This window comes from Aquarana catesbeiana, linkage group LG01 (genome assembly GCF_042186555.1).
Source record: "Aquarana catesbeiana isolate 2022-GZ linkage group LG01, ASM4218655v1, whole genome shotgun sequence".
In the NCBI taxonomy this organism is placed as follows: domain Eukaryota; kingdom Metazoa; phylum Chordata; class Amphibia; order Anura; family Ranidae; genus Aquarana; species Aquarana catesbeiana.
Genome location: NC_133324.1, coordinates 127,655,872 through 127,681,031, shown reverse-complemented (window position 1 = coordinate 127,681,031; position 25,160 = coordinate 127,655,872). Strand labels below are relative to the sequence as shown.

Sequence of the window (25,160 nt, the reverse complement as noted above, 5' to 3'; positions counted from 1 at the left end):
ATGTGAATTGACAAAAAGTTAGACCACCCACTTTTCACTAGACAACACAAAGAGTATGTACAGTACAGGAAGGATGCTACATCTTAAAAAAGGCTGTTTTAAAGAATAAAATGTGTTTTATTTAAATTCTATAACTATTCACAGTCATACAGATTAGAAGATTCACTCTTTTTTTTTCTGAATTTGCCAGGAAAGATAATACAATACATTATACATGTAGACCATTTACATCATTCAAAAAACTGTACAAATAATACAGAATATATATATATATATATATATATTTTTTTTTATAAAAGAGGGTTTTGGATCTTCAGACAAAGTTTCAATGCAGCAACTCTCCATCCAAGAACATCTCATGGGTTGCTTGCTGACATTTCAATTAAAGTTGAGTTCTGTACAGGATATGTCCTCCTCAGATATAAAAAGCTTTGTTCATATTATGTAGGTACAGATTTCCCCCAATTATTTAGGAGAAATGGATTCCTTCTGCATTAAATCCGTGCAGTAACCTAAGATTGAAAAAAAAAATACAAAAATTAGATGAAAAGGGAGTTTAGCAATGCAACTTTACAGCCTACAAATATGGCAAGTACATTTTGATAAACCTTGAAAGAAAGATATAAAAGAAAAAAAAATACCTGATGAAGTCATCTATGTCCATGGTGCGGGCACGCTTCTCACTAAACCCAGTGTCTGCAAGTATTTTGTCAATTTTTTCAGAAATGCTGAAGTCTTCTGGAATTGCCTGTTTGCAAAACAGAACTTTATAAGACTTTGAATAACACAAAAAAAGAGAATAATGCAAGAAAATATAAGAACACAAAAAACAAAACACAAAAGCGGTATTAAACCTAAAACAAAAAAAATTACCATACTGCAGCTTGCCAATCATTAGATGTGGTGGCTGCATTAGTTTTCTCTTTATGCTGTTTTCACCTGGTGATCTGACCAGTAAGAAACTTCCTGTATTGAGGTACCTACACTCTGGATGAAGGAGCAACAGAGACACCTTTAGACAGCATTATTCTGGGGGAGGGTAGCGTTAGATGTACTAGCAGATTAAGATACGCTAACAAATGGAAGCCAAACCCCAGCTAACACTTTATAAGCAGTTACAGCAAATAGTTTTTTTTTTCCTTTTAGGATAAAGGTTTTATATAAACAAAGCTGATCATTGTAGGAACTCTTGTCTGTGGTAAATGGTTTGTCTTAATCCTCTAACTGCTACATCTACAGCACAGCTTTTGTTAAAAAGAACAGACTAACTGGCTGGATCAACAGGTGAAAATAAATGGAAATAAAGCCTAAAAAACAAAAACTAGTGCTGCCGTCACATCAAATAATTGGTAAGCTGAAATATAATAAAGGTTTGCTTTTGGGTTTATTACTGCTTACAGGTATAACCAAAACTTTTTAGCTTTGGATAACATAGGAAAAAGGTAAAAACCTCTGACATGTTTTTTTTTCTGTTGTATACCATTGGGAAATTTCCCTTCACTTCTATCTAGGCTAGAGATGCAACAAAAGTGCCCACTGGAATATTTCCTCTTACCTTTTGTTCTGGGGACAACTCTATAATTTTGGAGTAGTGTTTTTTCACAAATGTCTTAACCACTTTCCAACCAGCTGCCGTCATTATACTGCGGCAGGTCGGCACGTTCCCGCCAGCCGTCATAGCTGTACATCGGCCCTTTAAGCAGGGATAGCAGGCTGCACTGCAGGGGAACCGATGCGCGTGGCTTGCGGTCACGATGACCGCCGGTCATGAGAGCCAGAACAGGCATGTGTGTGTGTGTGTGTGTATAAACACACAAATCTCTGTTCTGAGAGGAGAGACAGATCCTAGCTAGGAACAACGATCTTTCCCCTCCTCTAGTCAGTTCCCTCCCCCCTACAGTTAGAACACACACGAGGGAACACATTTAACTCCTTGATCAACCCCTTCCCTGCCAGTGACATTTATACAGAAATCAGTGCATTTTTATAGCACTGATCGCTGTATAAATTTCAATGGTCCCAAAAATGTGTCAAAAGTGTCCGATCTGTCTGACACAATCCCGATAAAATTTGCAGATCACCGCCATTACTAGATAAAAAAATAAAAATGCCATAAATCTTTCCCATAGTTTGTAGGCGCTATAAGTTTTGCGCAAACCAAATAAAATACGCTTAATGCGATTTTTATTACCAAAAATATGTAGAATATATATTGGCCAAAACTGATGAAGAAATTTGATTTTTAAAAACATTTTCTGGGGATATTTATTATAGCAAAAAGTAAAAAACATTGTTTTTTTTCAAAATTGTTGCTCTTTTGTTGTTTATAGCGCAAAAAATAAAAACCGCCGAGGTGATCAAATACCACCAAAAGAAAGCTCTAATTATGGGAAAAAAAGGGCGTCAATTTTGTTTGAGTACAGTGTCGCACGACTGCGCAATTGTCAGTTAAAGCAATGCAGTGCCGTATCGCAAAAAATGGCCTGGTCAGGAAGGGGGTAAATTCTTCCGGGGCTGAAGTGGTTAAAGAACAGCCATGCTTTCACTTACTGACAGTAACATGATACTTACAACATTGTGAAGAGAACAATGTATTCGGTAATTCTTCTCTAACAGTTCCTGGACTGCGCTGGATCTGCAAACAAAAGAATACATATAAATACCATGCTAGATCTGTTTATACAGGGGGTTTACAGTGGCTCTAAATGCAAAAGGTGTTTTTCCTTAACCAATAACCACCTGGCCACAGTACATTTACTGAGTTAGTGGCAGGATCGCATAGGTGGCACAATGTCAACAAAGCTGTTATGAATGAATTTAAAACAGCTGTTTTCTTGTGTTTTGACCCACAGCTATCACATGGTACCTGGGCCAAGCATAGTACCCTGAACCATGTAATAGCAAGTTTAAAAAATAAATAAAAAAATCAATTTTTTTAAAAGCATACGGTCACCAGTCAGTATCCCTTATCACTGCCACACCAGTCATATGATGACGCTGCTCAGTAAATTATGGAAACAAAAGTTTATATAATTTATTCTTTTTCCAAACTTAAAAAAACTCGCCACGTTTCTTAATATCTCAGACTGTCAGTTTTCCAAAAAGGGGTCAATTGAGGGGAGGGGAGGTACTTCTACTGTACTGGCATTTTAAAAAGGACCAAAAAAAAAAAAAAGAGATATATCACAGTATTGATCAATTTTCAAATATATACAATGCTGTGAAAAAGTATTTGCCCCCTTTCTGATTTTTTAAAATTTTTTGCATATTTGTCACACTTAAATGACTCAGATCATCACAAAAAATGTATTATTACACAAAGATAATCCGAATAAATACAAAATGCAGTTTTTAAATGATGGTTTCATTTATTAAGGCAAAAAAGCTGTCCAAACCTGCCTGGCTTTATGTGAAAAAGTAATTCCCCCCTAAACCTAATAACTGGTTGTGCCACCCTTGGCGGCAACAACTGCAATCAAGCGTTAGCAATAACTGGCAATGAGTCTTTTACATTGCTGTGGAGCAATTTTGGCCCACTCTTATTTGCAGAATTGTTTTAATTCGGCCACATTGGAGGGTTTTCCAGCATGAATGGCCTGTGTAAGGTCAAGATACAGCATCTCAATTTAAGTCCGGGCTTTAACTAGGCCACTCCAAAACCTACATTTTGTTTTGTTTGAACCATTTGGAGGTGGACTTGCTGTTGTCTTTTGCATCATTGTCCTGCTGCATAACCCAAGTGCACTTGGGCTTGAGGTCACAAACTGATGGCCGGACATTCTCCTTTAGGATTTTCTGGTATAACTCAGAATTCATGGCTCCATCAAATATGGGAATTTGTCCAGGTCCTGAAGCTGCAAAGAGCCCCAGACCATCACGCTACCACCACCATGTCTGACTGTTGGTATGATGTTCTTGTTATGAAATGCCGTATTCATTTTATGCCAGATGTACCGGGATGCACACCTTCCAAAAAGTTACATTTTTGTCTTATCAGTCCACAGAATATTTGCCTAAAAGTCTTGGGGATAATCAAGATTCTTTTTGATAAATGTGAGATGAGCCTTTGTGTTCTTTTTGGTCAGTAGTGCAGATGCCATTTTTGCCCAGTCTCTTTCTTATTGTTGAATCATGAACACTGATCTTAGGACTTTTTGATCACCTTAGTACATTCTCACCATAACATGTATAATTATGTCTAAAACATAAAAGACTAATAAAAATTTACCAAAACACAAATTTTACTTTAGCAGCCGTTGCAACCAATATTGGAACTTACTTAAAAGATGCTGCAAGGGTCTTGTTTTTCCTTACAAAGGCAATTCTCACTAAGCCATCCCATTCCTATAAAAAAAAAAAAATATAGATTATATATTACAATGCATGAATGTATTTTTTTTTATTCGGTGTGATTTATTTGATCATTGCATAATACATAGTTACAGTATTTACAATTTAAAGTATAACTAAAAGGCAAAACTTTTTATGTGTTTTGGATAGAATGCAGAGAGATTAGAATGCTTGTCAGTTTTTATTGGGGTCTGCGCCCCTGTAAAAGGAGATTCACCCCGTCTATTTCTCCTGTTTACCTTTATCATTGAAAGTAAAAGTAAAAGATAATCCCAAATTTTGGGTTGTCCCCGGAAAAGTAATAGAGGGGAAATCTTCCAATAGGGACAATAGTTCTGGTGACCTGAGGGTCCAAAAGAATACCCTTAATTTAGAGGGATTTCCTCTTATTTCTGGTTTGGTTATGGGACAGGTAGTGAAGGGAAATCTCTGTAATGGGATACAAATGGGCAAAGAAAAAAAAATCTGATAGGGGTTATAAACCCTCCCACTCTATCCAAAATGAAAGAAAAAAAAAGTTCTACTTTAAAGATCAAGAAAAACTCTCTTAATGAAATAACCAATGTCATTAATCAAAACATACCATCAAAGAAAAGAAAAAACACTTATGATGTACTAAACGTGAATGAATGAATTAAAAAAAAAAAAAATCTCCAACTGGTTTTCTTGCTTGTACAGGATAAGTGAAAGAAAATAAACTGGAGCTAATTAAGTCATCAAAATGTTCACGACACAGTACTTAGCACAAATGTTGGAAATCATGGGAAAGGCACAAAAAAGTGATTGGCAGGGTCTTCCTGTAAACTCCTTATACAAGACAGCATGGACATATGACATCGACACTGTTTGAATCCAGCTGGAAATTAGCACCAAAGTATCCTCACCTTTGTCCTGAGTGAGCCACGGTATCACTTGCACATTTGTTTAACCTTCTATGCATAGCATCCTACTTTTCTTTGCCTTGAATTCAGCTATTATGTCTGGATTACTGAAATTCTTCCACATGCACTATGAAGCAGGTGGGGCTTAGAGAAGACAAGTGTAACAGAGCAAAAATGGTGAATGGAAATGAATTTGGAGATAAACAGGGCCAGGCTGGAGGATCAGCATACTCGTAAGCCTAGTACACACTCTGATTTTTTTTTCGTTCAACCCGCTGGGTCGGAGCCGATGTACTAACAATCCGATGTTAATAGCTCAGCAGGGGAGATCGCTGTACTGTGTTATGACAGGGGGACAGTCTCCCTGCCAGAACACTCCAGTCAGCGCTCTCAGCCATTGGCTGAGAGTGCTGATAAGGAGCCAATTAGCAGACGTCTGTCGGACCGGCTGCCATACATATGGGCCGAATGGCGGTCGTTTTTTTTTTTTTTTTTTTTTGTAACCGGCCGATGTGGCCCAGCATTCGGCCCGTGTGTACTAGGCTTTACAGAGCACAAAAGATGTTGGCAACCAATCAATATTTGTATACTAACATAATCCCAACTGAAAGTGAAGGATAAAAACAAGTGAAAATAATCCCTAGCATCATATGACTTACCTGAAAGTTGATGGGTGGAGGAGGATTCTTTGGTTCTATTCTCACAACACTGGACTCGACTTTTGGAGGTGGCTTGAAATTGTTCTTACTCACCTACAAAATAGTAACAAAATTACTGTGTATTCCGGAATTCATGCCATTAATCTATGTACAAGGTACAGTAGAAATCACTTTTATATTATCGTTTGTGATAAGATGAGAGAAAGTAAATGAATAAAAAAAAAACCTAGCACAATCTTCTATACCAGAGGCTTTTCTTTCTGCTTTTCAAGTGGTTCTTACCCTGTGCCATGTACAACCAATCTGGGCAAAGGACAGCATGTTTATTTCATACTCATTCCTGGACTTTTTCAAATATTTTATTGCAATGCAAAAAAAAATAATCTGATTTAAGATTAAGATACAAGGAACACAATTCAGAAGTTTTTTTATTTTTTTGGATGAAGTGGGAAAGGATTTGAACCTTGGCCAGATCTGTACTGCTCTCTCTGCTAAGGAAATTCAGCCTATTGGCCATTGTGACCATTATCACCAGGACAGAAAGTGATGGGCAATCCAAAGTTTTAAAGTTGTTAAAGGGTCTGTAAAGGCAGAAGGATTTTTATCTTAATGCATTCTATGCATTAAGATAAAAAGCCTTCTGTGTGTAGCAGCCCCCCTAATACTTACCTGAGTCCCATCTCTGTCTAGTGATGTACACGAGTCCCTCGGCCGTCCCTGACTTTCCCTCCTGATTGGCTGAGACACAGCAGTGGCGCCATCAGCTCCTGTGGCTGTCAAAGTCAGTTAGCCAATCAGGAGAGAGAGGGGGTGGGGCCAAACAACAGCTCCAAGTCTGAATGGACACACAGAGTTGCTGCTCTACTCGGGTGCCCCCAAAGCAAGCCGCTTGCTGCGAGGGCACTCAACAGGAGGGAGGGGCCAGGAGCAGCGAAGAGGGACCCGAGAAGAGGAGGATCCAGGCTGTCCTGCGCAAAACCAACTGCACAGAGCAGGCAAGTATGACATATTATTATTTTTTAAATGAGACTTTACAATCACTTTAAGGCAGAGCAGAAATTGGGAGAAAATCTTTCAGCTGGGACACCTGTCTAAGAAGATATTTCCCCTCACCTTCAAGAGACTCTCTCTCACTTCCTGTAATGCCTCTGGCACGTTGACGTCATGGGAGACGTGCCCTTACTGGGTGGACGCACTCCCTGCCTCTGTCCACGGGAACTCATGCCAGTGGCCTGGTAGCAGGCCATGTGAAAAGTTAGGAGTAAGGTGAGTTGTACACACTAGCTGGAATTGATAGCATGTTCCACTGCGCTGCAGCAGCTAACAACGGGAGAGGTGACAAGCCATTGACACACGGCGGGTGGCAAGATCCTTTGGACTTGTTTTCTTTGCAGTGGAGTGCGGCATTGGTGAAGCTGTTAAGGATACAGCGGAGCATGACACAATGACAATGGAGTATTTTTTATTTATTTTTTATTATAGTGGACTTTGCAATTTGCTATTCCATGTGCCCATGCTTGCAGATTAAGTAGTGCTGCAGTCCGTTGTTTTCAGCTGTCATATGAACTGCATGATCATACGCAGAAGTGCAGAAACTTGTTGTGCTATCCTGCTGGATAGGCGCCATGGTTGAAGCCTTGTGTGCACTAAAGGGTCCCTTTCCAGGCATATTTGTTCCACCTGGTCCAGGCTAGCTGTTTTTAAAGAAGGAAATGTTGTCTCTTTGTGTGAAAGATTTTGGTTGGGTTGTGTTATTGTCATTTGTATTAAGTAAATTGTGTAATAGACTTTTTTTTTTTTTTTTTTTTACATCATTTTCTGATTTTCTATTCCGATAATTGACTTAGTACAAACCACATTGGTTCTGAATGGTGGATATTTTTTTTCGGGGTGTCTATGTCCTGGATTATCTTTTTTTGTATGTAGTGTCTCTGGGACAGAACAAGAATAGATATCTTCCCATTGGTAAACAGACAACGCAAAACAAAACACGTTTTTTTTTTTTCTATTTCCTACTTTAAGATAAAGTAGGAAATGGAACAGCAGAACATTTTGCTCTACAATATATCCAAAATAACCGTACAAAAAGTACAGGAATGGTAATGGCCAACATTAACATATGTTTTCTGAGTAATTTAAGAATTCACAAACAACATGTAGATTCAGTAGTAACCAGCTGTTTAAGTTCCTAGCAAGCTGGGAAATCCTAGGCTATGAGTGCTCAAAATACTAGCTGCCTGCCCATCACTGACACAGGATGCAAAATAAAAGAGGGAAGATTAGATAATCTATGTAAATAACACGAAAACCTAAATCCTGAAGGAAATTTCACCTTTATATTTTAATCAATAAACAATTTAAGGGATAGATCTATAAATTTAGAAAGAATATTGTCATTTTGTTTTCGTGTTAGCACCAAGATTTTTTTTTTTTAATGTACATGCCTATAAACTAATTAGGCATTCAGTCAGTCAGTGATTGACAACCTCTATAGTACTGAAACCTTTTGATTGGCATTGCAGCCAGAAAGCTAGCAAGCTCAGCAATGGCAGCGCACATTTCTTCCAGTACAGATACAGATATCAATGCAAACCAATCAGAAGTGCAATTTTATCAGGTTAGACCAAAGGTTACTGCCCTACCTTACACCGCTAACAAAAGAAATGTGTATATATGCAAAAAAATAAACACGAGACAAAAAAGAAATTATGGGCAGCACAAACAAGTAAGCGGAACTCAATTAATACCAGTAAAAGAGGTTTCTTACTTTCATGAGATGGTCCACACGAGCCAGAAGTTGGGTGTTAATGGAAAGCCTGCAGTACAGTTTGTCTCCTGGTTTGGCAACAAGTCGCATGGCAAACTCTCTTTGAAACATCAGCACAGCACATCTGGCATATAGGAAAAGATCATACATTAATGAGAACAGCAATAGGGCATATTTATATTTATTATTATTTATATTGATATTTATGAAAGCTAGATAAGTAAACCTGTCAGACAATAGATATCAATTCCCATAGGCTGGGACAATGAAGTGATGAGAAGTGAACCATGCAGCAACAGTGCATAAATGGTTCTGCTGCATAGTAGGATAGAGGACACATATCCTTCCAAAGCCTGCAAGGGGGCGCTAATATATACCTGTGCATGAGCAGTGCAGAATGGCATCTTACAAGAGAACTAAAATGCCTCATAGACCTATGCAAGCCAAAGCATTTTACAGTTGTATGCTGATCTCAGGTCTGTGTTGGAGTGTATATATTTGACTGTGGGAAGGGCTAGTTGGGCTTAAAGTGGCAGGTCTTAAAGTGGATGTAAACCCGATATTTTTTTTTTTTTTTTTATGTCATAATGTAGAGTATAAGATTTCCTGTCATTTGAGCCCAGTCTTGCCAAACAGAGTTAATCCAGCTCTGAGCAATCCTCTTTTATTGTTCAGTGAGATAAATCTTGACAAATTGAGAAAAACTTTGTCAAATCCTCCCCCTTGCCAATGCAAAAGGTACAGGCAGAAAGCTGTAGGCAGTGTTTACAGGAGCATGACATTGCAGCTGTGGTCTGCTGATGCTCTACAGGCTCATGAGAAAAAAAAAAAATGAACTCACATTTTTAACCTGCATACACATGTGCATTTATTGTTGTTAAAGGTCAACTTATTCTTTAAGCTATACAAAAGTACAGTCACCCCCCTTTAAGTGCATTTCCAGGAAACAACCTTTCATTAGGTGTTCTATCATTTTCCAGTGTATAGGATCTGATAAAGGGGCAAAAAGATCAGCAATTGCAACACCCTGTTTGTCTCATTTAGGGTTTGAGAAATTGTAACTCTGATAACTCACCTAAAGAAGGGTCTGTGAAGAAGTAGCTTGAAAACAAAGGGAGACGAGATCTAAATGAGAGAGATTGTATATTAGGATCAGAAATATACTCCATTGCTCAATTATTCAATGCTCCATGTTTAATGGAGCATTGAAACATTCATGAGCAATGATTATGATAGGTGAATGCCTACACTCTGTTCAATTGCTGGGCAATTCTGATAAGCAAATGCTTTGATGCCTCCTGGCATTGTGAAAACTTGTTGGCCCGATCCCATTCCCATACAGTTCTACTGACCCAATATGATGAGGTGCCTCACTGGCCAATAGGAATGTGTAGGAGCCACTTGAACTTTACACCTTTCAGCAGCTTTTTCTGGCTGTTTAAATGATAAAATCTAGATGCTGATCTGGAGTTTTCCTAAAAAGTTTGTGTTTGGCTCTGTCACATTAAAGGACCATTAGGGGAGCCCATGAGGTGGTAAGCAGAGCCATGACCACTTTCCATATAATTTGCTTTTTATCTTTGGTTCTGGTAATTATTCTGATATTGCTTTATTTAGTTTATTTTGCTTATCAATCTTGTGACGGACCCCGCACTCAAGAGGAGTATGTCCGCTGTATAAGCTTCCCTTGCCCGGTACCAGCACGATCCAAGATCCCTTAACCCACCCAGTCACTTTTCGAGACATCAGTGTAGGGTGGTAAGAAACATAAGACTGTTTATTCAAAACCCAGGAACCAAGAGATATACACTCTGGGGACAATCCCCCCTTCTTTGCATAATGACACAAGACAGGGTAAACTACATTCAGTAACAAGAGACACACAGACAGCCTTTAGGAAGGGCTGCAGGAAACCCCCCCCCCCCCTCTAGCAGCTAATAGCTGACAGTGGTTTCATTAGCCCTTAAGCATATACATCCCATAATAGGTTGCTCCCAGTCCCAAGGCAGTCAGACACAATAGAACTATGGGATACAGCCACTTAACAATAAACACATAACAAACCCCACCTCAAACTATCTAGCAATGGTCTATGAGACACTCCTTCAATATTCTAGCAGTCTGAAAGGTGGAATTACTTATCTTCATATATTTCTTGAGGGATATTGTTCATAAATATTAATGTCTCAAGTGAAAAAGAGCCCTTTCAACACAAACCACATATATACAACCTGGGGTTAAAAGGGGTAAAACGAAATGCTGAGTCCGATGTGGTTGTACTAGGAGTCTGGTTAGGACAGACACGACTGGGCTTCTCGGTCACCATGTGCCCCTAATAGACACAGGGTGACTTACACATAAGAGGGGCCATGGGAGCTGGAAAATGGGCTTCCAGAGCTCTCTAAGGTAGGCTGGTTCCACCAGCCCCCTCCCCCCAAAGTGACTCCCGCCACAGATATTTCATCATATGCTCAGCCTGACTTACCCAGGTTTTGTAACAGGTTTCCCTTGAAACTCAAAACCTTTGGCTGTTAGGACAATACAATTATTTCAGATAAACGTACCTGGTAGGGTAAGTTGGCAACACAGAGGTCAAAAAAAGGCAAATCTGTCTTCAGCACATCACCAACCAAAATCTGCAGTTTGTTTGATACGGCTCTAAAAGGAAAAACAATTTATTTTTCACACATTTAAACTAACAATAAAGCAAAGACATTGGGGGACACATTGATTCTGTGGCACAGCAAGGTAATGCTAAATAGGAGCAGTGAGACAGACTGTGCTGTAACAGATGTATTACTTCTACCATGTAACACTGGGGTCCTTGGTTCCAATACGTGCGTATGTATGCATGCATGCATAAGCTCATCAAGGGCAGGGACGTATATGAATGTACAGTATCTAAAGTACCTTATAAGCAAATACTAATAATATTAATACAAAATATTACAGTTCAAGTCTTCAACAGCCCTGGACAGGAAGAAACATGACTGACTGCTTATTAATTATGCATCTATTGAGAGTGAAAGACGTACTTATCAGTAATAAATTTGCCTCTGCAGCGGGCTTTCCAAAAATAGAATTAATTTGGTTTTTCATTCAGTCTATCTACACCATAGAATACTTAGAGTTACATTTTCTGCTGTATTGAAATACAAATTATAACTACAATATAAAATGCATAGAGTGACACCTAGTGGTCAGAATAAAACATGCACCCTAACATCATCATACAACACCAATTTTATGCATTTGTTCAAACTGTATTAACTTTTTTTTGTTATGCTTAATTGAATTTTTACATAAATTGTACATATAAGAACAAAAAAAAAAAAAAAAAAAACACATACAAAGTCTCTCATGTATCTACTAATATCTTAATTGGATTGTTCGGGGCAAACTTTTAATCATGCTGTTTTCGTACTTTACTCTAATTGTAAAAAAAAAAGTTTTAAAATCACCAAAAAGAAAAAAATACAATAGCAAGAAACGTGGTCATGTGACACATCTGGCCAGTGAGGGTCTTTTCTTTTGGCCTGGAAGCAAGCAGACTCTCATTGGTCAGCACTGTTACATGACCGCGAACCATTACACACATTATGCTTGTTGAGTATAAAAAAGTAGAGATTCCTTTTAAAGAAATAGTACTTTGCTTCCATGTTGTGTAAGGTGCATGACTGTGTGCAAAGTGCAGTAACAACAACAATAACAACCAAATCTCAGTATACAGTAACCAAGGTCAAAAGAGGAGAAGTCCTGACTGCTGGCTAAAGATGACTGCTTTTGCGAATAGTTATAGTATTTAATACTGTTTTAACAACAAGGCTACATGGTCAGCAGACATCTGTTCTAGTTGCATACAGAGACCCTAATAATAATAATAATACAAATGTTATGGCTTTATGGATTTCACTACTTTTTTATATTATGTATAAATATCTTTACTCACGAGCCTTGAACTCTCTTCTGAAGCTCAGCTACAAGCCGTGTATCCAGCTCACAGGCCACAACCTAAAAAAAACATGACAGTAAAAGCACTGGTAAATAAGTGTTTATTCTACTGCCTCATGCCACAAGGACAATCTTATTATGAACATCATGAAGATTTGATAAATGAATGCAGCACTTGAGATCTGGTCAGTCCAATCTAGGAGGCGGCAGAACCATTTATGGGACCAGAGATACACGTACCAATTGAAAACAATATAAGGATGTCAGCTGCTTTCTTGATTCATGGCTACTCTGCACCTGAAATTTGTTAAATCCTGCCCAAAGCACTTGGGAGGGATGTAAAGTTTACTCACAGGAACATGTAAATTGTACTGACTTGGATTTCTATACTGCATAATAGATTATGGAAAGGCTGTGCAAGGGAGAAAAGAGTTTAAGGCTGGGTTCACATATATGCGAATTGGATGCGGCTTACATGGCATCCAATTTGCAGAACATTTGAAAATATGTTAATTTCAATTGGTCTGGTTCACATATGTGTGTTGCATCCGCACTTCGCATTACACAAAAAACGCGTGCAGATAGTGTGGTGTGAATTGCAGGCACATAATCTTCAACGGAAACACACTAATTCGCAGATGTGTTCTGCTGTGAACAGGAATTCTCTCCCCTTCCTCCTACACCTCCTTCCTTTCTCCGATCAGCAGATCCGCAGCTACAATGTAGAGGAACTGCCGAATGAATCATTTTTATCCTCGCATTGAAACCGGAGCTGCAATTCCTACCCGACTAGTGTGAACCCAGCCTAAAGGATAAGTTCATTCACGGTGTAACATGTTACAAATGGACAAACCCCCGCACCCCCCATAGTAACAGCTAGTGGAGATCTTCTCCCCGCTGCTAGTTGTCACTTTTTAAAAAAAATGCTCCGCCCACCCAGCCGCATCACTTATTCACAGTTCTCTGTGAATTGAAAACTACAAGGTCCGGCAGCCGTTGTGGTTGTCATCTTGTAATTCTTAATGAACTACCACGGTGCTGTGAGCTCTGTGGTAGTCCATTGAGTCTTCCCGTCAGATTGTATTGTATTGCTTCATTGTACAAGGTACAAGCAAGCTGATACACTGACAGATCTCAATAATGATCAGTGCGGGCAGTTACAAGCACCGATCTTCCTGTATATCTTTTAATAAAGCAGCTGACAGCCGCTTCTCCTCCTCTCCCTCCTGTGGCTTTCAGCTGTTTTATTAAAAGGCATACAGGGAGATTGGTGCTTGTAACTGCCCGCAACAATCGTCCTGACTGTCTCGAAGTCCTCCGTCGGCTCCCCGAGTCTGCTCTAGTCCTCATACATGCTCCTCCATTCCCCCTCTGTGCTCCCCCTTCCTGCTTTATCGCCCCCCTCTCGGATCTGTCAGGATGGAGAGTGGAGGAAGGAGTCGGTAAATATGTCATTTACTGGCTTTCTTTTTCTCAATGCACAGAGTCAGTGATTACTGACTCTGTTCATTCATAACTGAACCTCTGTCTCCTGTCCATTCATTGTCAGTGCAGCTAAGGCTGCAGAGAAAGGGACTGGGGAATCTGTCTCCTTAGGCTCTTTCCCTGTCTCAAAGGGATGTCAGGGGGTCTGTTCAGACCCCCAATATCCCACCAAAGCCCCCCAACAGGGCTGATAAAAAATTAAGAATTGTAATAAAAAAATATTTAAAAAAAGGTTAAATTAAAAAAAAAAAAAAAAAAAAAAAAAAAAATTAAAACCCCTCCCAAAAAAGAAGGCATAGTAAAAAAAAAAAAATTGTAGCGGGACTGCGATATTGTGTGGCGGACAAATCGGACACTAAATTACACTTTTTTGGGGACCAGTGATAATATTACAGTGATCAGTGCTAAAAATATCCACTGTCACTGTACTAATGACACTGGCAAAGAAGGGGTTAACATCAGGGGCAATCAAAGGCTTAACTGTGTGTCTCGTTAATGTTTCAGTGTAGTGGGGGAGGTGCTTTTACTGATAGAAGGAGATATAGATATAGATATAGATATATATATATATATCTATATCTATATCTATATATATAAATTAATTGTATCCCCTCTGTTTTAGGAAGATATAAAAGTAGCGTGTCATTTTTCTTTTTTTTTAAAATTAGAATGTTAATCACTTGCCGCCCGCCCTATTACAGAATGACGGCGGCAAAGTGGTTTGATATTCCTGATCGGACGTCATATGACGTGATCAGGAATATCGGGGCGCGCACCGCAGCGATCGTTGTTGCGGGGTGTCAGTCTGACACCCTGCAACACCGATCTAGGTAAAGAGTTTCCGACGGAGACTCTTTACCACGTGATCAGCCGTGTCCAATCACGGCTGATCACGATGTAAATAGGAAGAGCCAGTGATCGGCTTTTCCTCACTCGCGTCTCACAGACGCGAGTAGAGGAGAGCCGATCGGCTGCTCTCCTGACAGGGGGGGTCTGTGCTGATTATCAGCACAGCCCCCCCTCGGATCCTACCCAGGACCACCAGGGAAGCCGCCCAGGACCACCAGGGAAGCGATCCACACTGGACCACCAGGTATGCCCCTAGACCACCAGGGAAATGCCACTGTGTGCCCAGGCAGCTGCCAGTCTGTGCCCAGGCAGCTGCCAGTCAGTGCCCACTTCAATGCCTACCACTGCCAGTGCCACCAGGTATGCCCATCAGTGCCTCATATCAGTGCCGCGTATCAGTGCCCATCAGTGCCACGTATCAGTGCCCATCAGTGCCGCCTATCAGCGCCACCCTATCAGTGCCCATCAGTGTCGCCCATCAGTGCCAACCAGGGCCGCCCATCAGTGCCGCCTATCAATGCCAATCATCAGTGCCGCCTACCAGTGCCCATCAGTGTCACATATCAGTGCCCGCTCATTGGTGCCACCTCATCGGTGCCGCCGTATCAGTGCCTGTCAGTGCCGCCTTATCAGTGCCCATCAGTGAAAGAGAAAACTTACTTATTTACAATTTTTTTTAACAGAAACAAAAGCAAAACTTATTTTTTTCAAAATTTTCGGTCTTTTTTTATTTGTTTAGCAAAAAATAAAAACCGCAGAGTGATCAAATACCACCAAAAGAAAGGTCTATTTGTGGGAACAAAATGATAAGAATTTTGTTTGGGCACAGTGTAGCACGACCGCGCAATTGTCATTCAAACTGCGACAGCGCTGAAAGCTGGTCTGGGCAGGAAGGCGTCTAAGTGCCCTGTATTGAAGTGGTTAAATACCTTCTTGCCCAGCTCTGCTGTGTGGTCATGTGTTCTGCCTCTGCTAGCTTTCAGAGGGCTAGAGGGCTAGTCAGAGGGAAATCTCAGCTCCTTCCACTGTATTTCCTAAGATCAAGAAGGAGAGCAGAGGGAGGACCACACAGCAGAGCTGGACAAGGAAAGTATTTAGCATTATAATATTAAAATAACACACACATTGTACTTAATATGTTCCTAAAACAGAAGGAATACAAGTAATTTATATACCGTATGTGACTTTACAGCCACTTTAAGTAAACTCTTACTTGACCTGAAAATCCCAAAAGTAAGAGGGTGTATGGTTAATATGTAAAGCAATACATAAACCCAGACCAATTATTGTATTTATTGGCATATAACATGCACTTTTTCACCCTGAAAATCAGGTGCAAACAGTGTGTGCGTGTTATACGCCGATATTGGAATTTGGGCTGCCTAGGAGGGAACGGGGAGGGGGGGCGGGATGAGAGCTGTCAGATTACATACACCTCTGTAATAGGAAGTCCCGTCTCCTGTGCCGGAATTGGACCAGTGTTCTGTCTATCATAGAACTTTGTATTAAAGAGGCCGCCGAGTAAACAGGAGATTCTCGCTGTATGTAATCTGACGGCGCTCGTCCCGCCCCCCCCTCCCTGTCCCCTCCGAGACAGCAGTAATCTGAGGTGAGGCTGCAGATGGGCACTGATCAGGCTGCATTCATGGCAATGGTGAGGCTGCATATGGGCATTAATAAAGCTGTAATGATGGGCAATTGTGAGACTGCAGATGGGCATTGATTAGGATGCACTGATGGGCAACTGTGAGGCTGCACATGGGCACTGATCAAGCTGCATTGATGGGCAATTGTGAGGCTGCATATGACATTGATCAGGCTGCAGATGGGCAATGACCCTTATTTTGCTTCAAAGTTCTTTATTTAAAATTTAAGTTTTTTTCCTGAAACTTCCCTCCTAAAATGAAGGTGCGCGTTTTACGCCTGTGCGTGTGATGTGCCGATAAATAAACAAAAAAAGTATAATAAACCTGTCACAAAAAAAAATGAAGGTGCTGCCATTACTGGCACCCTTTTTAAACACATTTTTTAGAACAAGATGTCAGCAATCGAAGCCTACATATGCATTATAGGTTTACATTAATTTGCCATATGACTGCTAGATACTACCAACCATTTCCTGAAATTGACATTATATTGCCTATACTTACTGTGCCTGTAATAATTATTTTTATTTTTTAACTAAATCTCCTTAAAATTATCAATGAACTCAAAACGAAGATTTGCCATGCGATAGAAATGTTAATTATGCGTAAGCAGTATCCTGGAATGTTAGAGAGCTTAGGTACTCCTGTGCTTTCAGCTTTACAGTTATACAGTATATCTGCAGTGTGAGATTAAAATGATTGCAAACCTCAGACATGAAATACGAACAAAGCATATCCCTCTATAGTGTGTTTGTGTGTCAATTAAGAGCACTAATGCCGTGTACACACGACCAGACTTTCCGGCAGAAAAGGTTCGACGGAATCATTTCATTGGATATTCCGATCGTGTGTGGGCTTCATCGGACTTTTTCTTTCTAAAATTCTGACGGACCTAGAAATAGAACATGTTTCAAACCTTTCCGATGGACTCAATTCCTATCGGGAAAACCGTTCGTCTGTATGCTAGTCTGACGGACCAAAAATGACGCAAGGGCAGCTATTGGCTATCGAACTTCCTTTTTCTAGTCCCGTCGTACGTCATTGCGTTCTAAACGAACAGACTTTGGAGTGATTGTGTGTAGGCAAGTCCATTTCAGCGGAACTCTGTCGGAAAGACCGTCAGAGTCTACTCTGACGGAAAGTCTGGTCGTGTGTGTATGCGGCATAAATGTAATTTCTGTCTGCTGCTTTGTTTCTTTGCTATCAGCATTAATCACTTCTGACAAGTTTTCCCAACAGGAGAAAAATGGTGACAGGGGAGGGAGATTCAGCTGATTGACAGCCTCATCTCTGTTCCTGTCTGCTGTGTGAAGGGGCTGTGTGTCCCTTCCCTCCAATTAGCTCTCAGACTTCTCCTCACTGAGCTCTGCAGAATGTAATTTCAGCTCTCCGCCCCCTTTTTTCGGAACTCTCAGACAAGCTTATAAATTCAGCTCTTTGAATGGATATAGAGAAGAAAAGTCTGAAGATAGACAGCTACAACTTTTGTAGGACGAGTAGCAGAATGTATATTAGGGTGTAATTTTTGCTATGTGTTAGAAATATCTTATAAATTGCCAACTTTGTGAAAAAAAAAAAAAACACAATAAAAAAAAAGAGTTTTCATTTTCTTTCCACATTTTCCAAAAACTTATGGAAAAAAAATGACATGTTCAAAACACTCATTGTGCTTCCTAGATTATATGTTTGGGTGTTTGCATTGTCCTGGTGCTTCAGGGCCTTCAAAAGTGTAATAGGTAGTCAAGAAATTAAATGTGTAATTTATGTCCCTAGAACACTTGATGGTGCTCCCTGCATGTTAGGCCTCTGTATGTGGCCAGGCTGTGAAAAAGTCTCACACATGTGGTATCGCCAAACAATCTTCATTTTGCAAAGAATTGTGGGGAAAAAAATTTAAATTTCCAAAAAAACCCACCATGCCTCTGGTACCTTGGATAGTCTACTTTCCAAAAAGGGGTCATTTGGGGGGTATTTGTACTTTCCTGGCTTGTTAGTGTCTCAAGAAATGAGATGGGCCATCAGTACATCAGATGTGATACATTTTCAATGATTGCCACCATAGGTTGTAGACTCTATAACCTTCACAAACACTAGGGTTGTCCTGATGCTACTTTTTTAAGACCAAGTACAAGTACCGAGACGTTTTTCCAAGTACTCACCGATACAGATTACCGATTTTTTTAAATGTCATGTGACAGTGGGACTAATATGCAGCACAGTCAGTAGCTTTTTATTTTATTTTTTATTACAATATTTTTTTACAATATATATTTTACAATGCTTTTTCTTTTTTTTTTTGGGGGGGGGGGGGGGGGGTGTACAGTCAGTGTTTATTTTATTTTTTATTATATTTACAGTTTTACTTTAGAATAATCTATTAATTACAATGTTAACTTTTTTTTAAATTCAATTTTAGGGTAGGGGGGCTTTGGTGAGATATCAGGGGTCTAAACAGACCTCTGACATCTCCTCTTTGAGACATGGGAAGAGACTGAGGAGAGAGATTCCCCAGTCCCTTTATCAGCAGCCTCAGCTGCCCAGTGGGCAAGGGGTTAAAGAGAACGTAAAGACTTCCTCTTTAATTGTACCTACAGGTAAGCCTATTATAAGGCTTACCTGTAGGTACTGTAAACATCTCCTAAACTTGCACCGTTTAGGAGATATTTACTGTATACACTGTGGCCGACATCATCGATACATGTGCACTTTAGGAACTCATGCCGTTTCTTCAGGGCCTGTGCCATAACTGTCACGGCACCCTTGTGCATGCGCGAGAGTGTCGTCATCGTGACTCCGGCCAATCACATTGCTGGAGCCACAAACCCAGAAGTAACATTGGGAAAGATGTCGGCCGTGTCAGCAGTGTGTCAGTGCTGCTGCAGGGCATAGTTCTAAGGTAAGTATTTCATAATGAGCTAGCCTTTTTCTTGCGTTTTTTTTTTGGATTTTTTTTTCTGGAGATTTACAACCTCTTTCGGCACGGCTGCCTCTGAATGCCGGTTTCAGAAGATTTGAAGGTCACTAGTATGCTGCTGTTCTCCTTGCTGGAAGCTCTGACATGAGGAAGCAAAGCCCTGTCTCCACCAAGTTAGCCATCGCTACACAGAGAGACGGTGCAGAACATGGGAAGGCAGTAATTGAGAAGGATCAGCTGCAGGGACACCACAGGCAATACTGGTGAGTAGTCCTTTATCCTCTGCCTTTGTTTGGGAACATTTTCGTTCCACATTAGGAATAATGCATCCTAAGTTAACAATTTAATACACCGGTTACCTTTTTTGCTTTTTCTAATAACTTTACAGTCATGTTTCCTGTACCTGGACCAACCTCAAGCACGACATCTGTGGGCCGTATGGCAGCCTGAAATGAAAATGTTTTTACATAAGTAAAATTTATCTTAAACAGCTTCAAAACACAAACAAAAAGCAACCGAGTATGGAAGTCTGAACGTGACCAACCTTATCAATGATGCTGTTAACTATGAGAGGGTTCTTCAGAATATGTTGGCCAACACCAGTGTTGAACATAACCCCTAAATGTAAAGAAATAAACACTGTTAAAACATGAATTCATCAGTTTTCATTTTAAGTCAAAAAATCATCTAATGTTAGAGTAAAAATATGGCCTGCCACGGGTTATTATTATTAAAGATTCTTTTAAAATGCACTTCAACTGTAACAATAGATCTGGTTAAATAAAACCTATTAGAGGAGATATTCAGTGTGTTTCTAAAAATGCTGTCTAGCTCTTAAAATACTATAGATGTGCTATTGCAAGAGAGAGACAGCGGTGGACTGCCAAAGACTGGGAATGGTGGGGGCACGGCGGGGCGCAGACACAGGGAGACACGGCGGGGCGCAGACACACGGAGACACGGCGGGGCGCAGACACACGGAGACACGGCGGGGCGCAGACACACGGAGACACGGCGGGGCGCAGACACACGGAGACACGGCGGGGCGCAGACACACGGAGACACGGCGGGGCGCAGACACACGGAGACACGGCGGGGCGCAGAGACACGGCGGGGCGCAGACACACGGAGACACGGCGGGGCGCAGACACACGGCGGGGTGCAGACACACGGAGACACGGCGGGGCGCAGACACGCGGAGACACGGCGGGGCGGGGGACACGGAGGGGCGCGGACACGCGGAGACACGGCGGGGCGCGGACACGCGGAGACACGGCGGGGCGCGGACACACGGAGACACGGCGGGGCGCGGACACACGGAGACACGGCGGGGAGCGGACACACGGAGACACGGCGGGGAGCGGACACACGGAGACACGGCGGGGAGCGGACACACGGCGGGGAGCGGAGACGCGGCGGGGAGCGGAGACACGGAGACACGGCGGGGCGCAGAGACACGGCGGGGCGCAGAGACACGGCGGGGCGCAGAGACACGGCGACACGGCGGGGCGCAGAGACACGGAGACACAGAGACACGGAGACACGGCGGGGCGCAGAGACACGGAGACACAGAGACACGGAGACACGGCGGGGCGCAGAGACACGGCGGGGCGCGGAGACACGGCGGGGCGCAGAGACACGGAGACACGGCGGGGCGCAGAGACACGGAGACACGGCGGGGCGCAGAGACACGGAGACACGGCGGGGCGCAGAGACACGGAGACACGGCGGGGCGCAGAGACACGGAGACACGGCGGGGCGCAGAGACACGGAGACACGGCGGGGCGCAGAGACACGGAGACACGGCGGGGCGCAGAGACACGGAGACACGGCGGGGCGCAGAGACACGGAGACACGGCGGGGCGCAGAGACACGGAGACACGGCGGGGCGCAGAGACACGGAGACACGGCGGGGCGCAGAGACACGGAGACACGGCGGGGCGCAGAGACACGGAGACACGGCGGGGCACGGAGACACGGCGGGGCGCAGAGACACGGAGACACGGCGGGGCGCAGAGACACTGAGACACGGCGGGGCGCAGAGACACGGAGACACGGCGGGGCGCAGAGACACGGAGACACGGCGGAGCGCAGAGACACGGAGACACGGCGGGGCGCAGAGACACGGAGACACGGCGGGGCGCAGAGACACGGAGACACGGCGGGGCGGAGACCCGGCGGGGCGCAGACACACGGAGACCCGGCGGGGAGCAGAACCTGGAGACCCGGCGGGGAGCAGAACCTGGAGACCCGGCGGGGAGCAGAACCTGGGGACCCGGCGGGGAGCAGAACCTGGGGACCCGGCGGGGAGCAGAACCTGGGGACCCGGCGGGGAGCAGAACCTGGGGACCCGGCGGGGAGCAGAACCTGGGGACCCGGCGGGGAGCAGAACCTGGGGACCCGGCGGGGAGCAGAACCTGGGGACCCGGCGGGGAGCAGAACCTGGGGACCCGGCGGGGAGCAGAACCTGGGGACCCGGCGGGGAGCAGAACCTGGGGACCCGGCGGGGAGCAGAACCTGGGGACCCGGCGGGGAGCAGAACCTGGGGACCCGGCGGGGAGCAGAACCTGGGGACCCGGCGGGGAGCAGAACCTGGGGACCCGGCGGGGAGCAGAACCTGGGGACCCGGCGGGGAGCAGAACCTGGGGACCCGGCGGGGAGCAGAACCTGGGGACCCGGCGGGGAGCAGAACCTGGGGACCCGGCGGGGAGCAGAACCTGGGGACCCGGCGGGGAGCAGAACCTGGGGACCCGGCGGGGAGCAGAACCTGGGGACCCGGCGGGGAGCAGAACCTGGGGACCCGGCGGGGAGCAGAACCTGGGGACCCGGCGGGGAGCAGAACCTGGGGACCCGGCGGGGAGCAGAACCTGGGGACCCGGCGGGGAGCAGAACCTGGGGACCCGGCGGGGAGCAGAACCTGGGGACACGGCGGGGAGCAGAACCTGGGGACACGGCGGGGAGCAGAACCTGGGGACACGGCGGGGAGCAGAACCTGGGGACCCGGCGGGGAGCAGAACCTGGGGACACGGCGGGGAGCAGAACCTGGGGACACGGCGGGGAGCAGAACCTGGGGACACGGCGGGGAGCAGAACCTGGGGACACGGAGGGGAGCAGAACCTGGGGACACGGAGGGGAGCAGAACCTGGGGACACGGAGGGGAGCAGACACACTGAGACACGGCGGGGCGCAGAACCTGGAGACACGGCGGGGCGCAGAACCTGGAGACACGGCGGGGCGCAGAACCTGGAGACACGGCGGGGCGCAGAACCTGGAGACACGGCGGGGCGCAGAACCTGGAGACACGGCGGGGCGCAGAACCTGGAGACACGGCGGGGCGCAGAACCTGGAGACACGGCGGGGCGCAGACACACGGGACGCGGCGGGGAGCAGAACCTGGAGACACGGAGACGCGCAGACACACGGAGACGCGGCGGGGCGCAGACACACGAAGACGCGGCGGGGAGCAGACACACGGAGACGCGGCGGCGCGCAGACACACGGAGACGCGGCGGCGCGCAGACACACGGAGACGCGGCGGCGCGCAGACACACGGAGACGCGGCGGCGCGCAGACACACGGAGGGGCGCAGACACACGGAGACGCGGCGGCGCGCAGACACACGGAGACGCGGCGGCGCGCAGACACACGGAGGGGAGCAGAACCTGGGGACACGGCGGGGAGCAGAACCTGGGGACACGGCGGGGAGCAGACACGGCGCAGTGAGAAGATTTCACACACTTCCTGTGACCAAAATAGAAGAGCAGAAAGTGACCGAGAACAATGACATCCTGGAGAGATTTACAACGATTTCCCATTCAGACAGGAAGTGAGGAGAAAGCTCCACCATACCACACACTCACTAACTAATTCACTAATAACCTGACAGAGGCCCCAGCCCTCTCCATACTAATGCACGCCAGATAGTCGGATATACATAGAGCTGAGCCCTCCGCCCATCACTCACCCTGACTCCGGACCTCCCGGTGGGTCCGGCTCTTCTTCTCCGCTCTCACTTTCGGCATGATGACTCCTCACCCCCCGGACCGATCACCGACAACGTGCCACCAGCCTGAGAGGCGCACACGTGTGACGTCACTACCCGCGCCAGAGCAGGAGCATGCCGGGATTGGTAGTCCTTTACTTCCAGAGAAGATTGTATCGGAGAAGCTGGTGAGGTGAGTGCAGAGTGTTAGAGGGAGCAATGTCTGCATGGAGGAGGGCAGGGACAGGCCTGGGGGGTCAGGACAGACAGGGGCAAGGACTGACCAACATAGAGCCTAAGCAGGCCATGTGTACACTCCATGTGTACGTACACCCTCCTCCCCATCCCTGTGTACACTCCATGTGTCCGTACACTGCCCCCCCCATCCCTGTGTACACTCCATGTGTCCGTACACTGCCCCCCATCCCTGTGTACGCTCCATGTGTCCGTACACTGCCCCCCATCCCTGTGTACACTCCATGTGTCCGTACACTGCCCCCCATCCCTGTGTACGCTCCATGTGTCCGTACACTGCCCCCCATCCCTGTGTACGCTCCATGTGTCCGTACACTGCCCCCCCATCCCTGTGTACGCTCCATGTGTCCGTAATCTGCTCCCCCATCCCTGTGTACGCTCCATGTGTCCGTAATCTGCTCCCCCATCCCTGTGTACGCTCCATGTGTCCGTACACTGCCCCCCCATCCCTGTGTACGCTCCATGTGTCCGTAATCTGCTCCCCCATCCCTGTGTACGCTCCATGTGTCCGTACACTGCCCCCCCATCCCTGTGTACGCTCCATGTGTCCGTACACTGCCCCCCCATCCCTGTGTACGCTCCATGTGTCTGTACTCTGCTCCCCCATCCCTGTGTACGCTCCATGTGTCCGTAATCTGCTCCCCCATCCCTGTGTACACTCCATGTGTCCGTACTCTGCTCCCCCATCCCTGTGTATACTCCATGTGTCCGTATACTGCCCCCCATCCCTGTGTACACTCCATGTGTCCGTACACTGCCCCCCATCCCTGTGTACGCTCCATGTGTCCGTACACTGCCCCCCCATCCCTGTGTACGCTCCATGTGTCCGTACACTGCCCCCCCATCCCTGTGTACGCTCCATGTGTCCGTACACTGCCCCCCATCCCTGTGTACGCTCCATGTGTCCGTACACTGCCCCCCATCCCTGTGTACGCTCCATGTGTCCGTACACTGCCCCCCATCCCTGTGTACGCTCCATGTGTCCGTACACTGCCCCCCATCCCTGTGTACGCTCCATGTGTCCGTACACTGCCCCCCATCCCTGTGTACGCTCCATGTGTCCGTACACTGCCCCCCCATCCCTGTGTACGCTCCATGTGTCCGTACACTGCCCCCCATCCCTGTGTCCGTACACTGCCCCCCCATCCCTGTGTACGCTCCATGTGTCCGTACTCTGCTCCCCCATCCCTGTGTACGCTCCATGTGTCCGTACTCTGCTCCCCCATCCCTGTGTACGCTCCATGTGTCCGTAATCTGCTCCCCCATCCCTGTGTACACTCCATGTGTCCGTACTCTGCTCCCCCATCCCTGTGTATACTCCATGTGTCCGTATACTGCCCCCCATCCCTGTGTACACTCCATGTGTCCGTACTCTGCTCCCCCATCCCTGTGTACACTCCATGTGTCCGTACTCTGCTCCC

At 45.2% G+C, this 25,160-nt stretch overlaps 2 protein-coding genes across 2 annotated transcripts in view; one reads left to right on the top strand and one right to left on the bottom strand.

The window, feature by feature from the left end:
• Positions 1 to 157: 157 nt before the first annotated feature.
• Positions 158 to 23,618, bottom strand: DIMT1 (DIM1 rRNA methyltransferase and ribosome maturation factor). The gene is made up of 12 exons (XM_073623607.1): positions 23,467 to 23,618; positions 20,047 to 20,120; positions 19,862 to 19,948; positions 12,607 to 12,668; positions 11,222 to 11,315; positions 9,733 to 9,782; positions 8,658 to 8,781; positions 5,891 to 5,983; positions 4,280 to 4,344; positions 2,572 to 2,635; positions 642 to 748; positions 158 to 512 (listed from the first exon to the last, which is right to left on the bottom strand). Exons 1-12 carry the CDS (start codon positions 23,522 to 23,524, stop codon positions 470 to 472), a joined length of 921 nt encoding a protein of 306 aa, XP_073479708.1. The 5' UTR covers positions 23,525 to 23,618; the 3' UTR covers positions 158 to 469.
• Positions 23,552 to 25,160, top strand: part of IPO11 (importin 11) — a 677,548-nt gene continuing 675,939 nt past the window's right edge. The window contains exon 1 of the mRNA XM_073623616.1: positions 23,552 to 23,677. The gene's annotated coding sequence lies outside the window, so the exon portion shown is untranslated. The remainder of the gene's footprint in view (positions 23,678 to 25,160) is intronic.

What these genes read in the sequence shown, in the direction of transcription:
- DIMT1 (XM_073623607.1), bottom strand. Translation starts at nt 23,524, where the DNA reads ATGCCGAAAGTGAGAGCGGAGAAGAAGAGCCGGACCCACCGGGAGGTC. An exon ending in TTGCCAACTTACCCTACCAG is followed by an intron (nt 9,783 to 11,221) that starts GTACGTTTATCT and finishes TCTCTCATTTAG; the next exon opens with ATCTCGTCTCCCTTTGTTTT. An exon ending in GACATAGATGACTTCATCAG is followed by an intron (nt 513 to 641) that starts GTATTTTTTTTT and finishes TTTCAATCTTAG; the next exon opens with GTTACTGCACGGATTTAATG.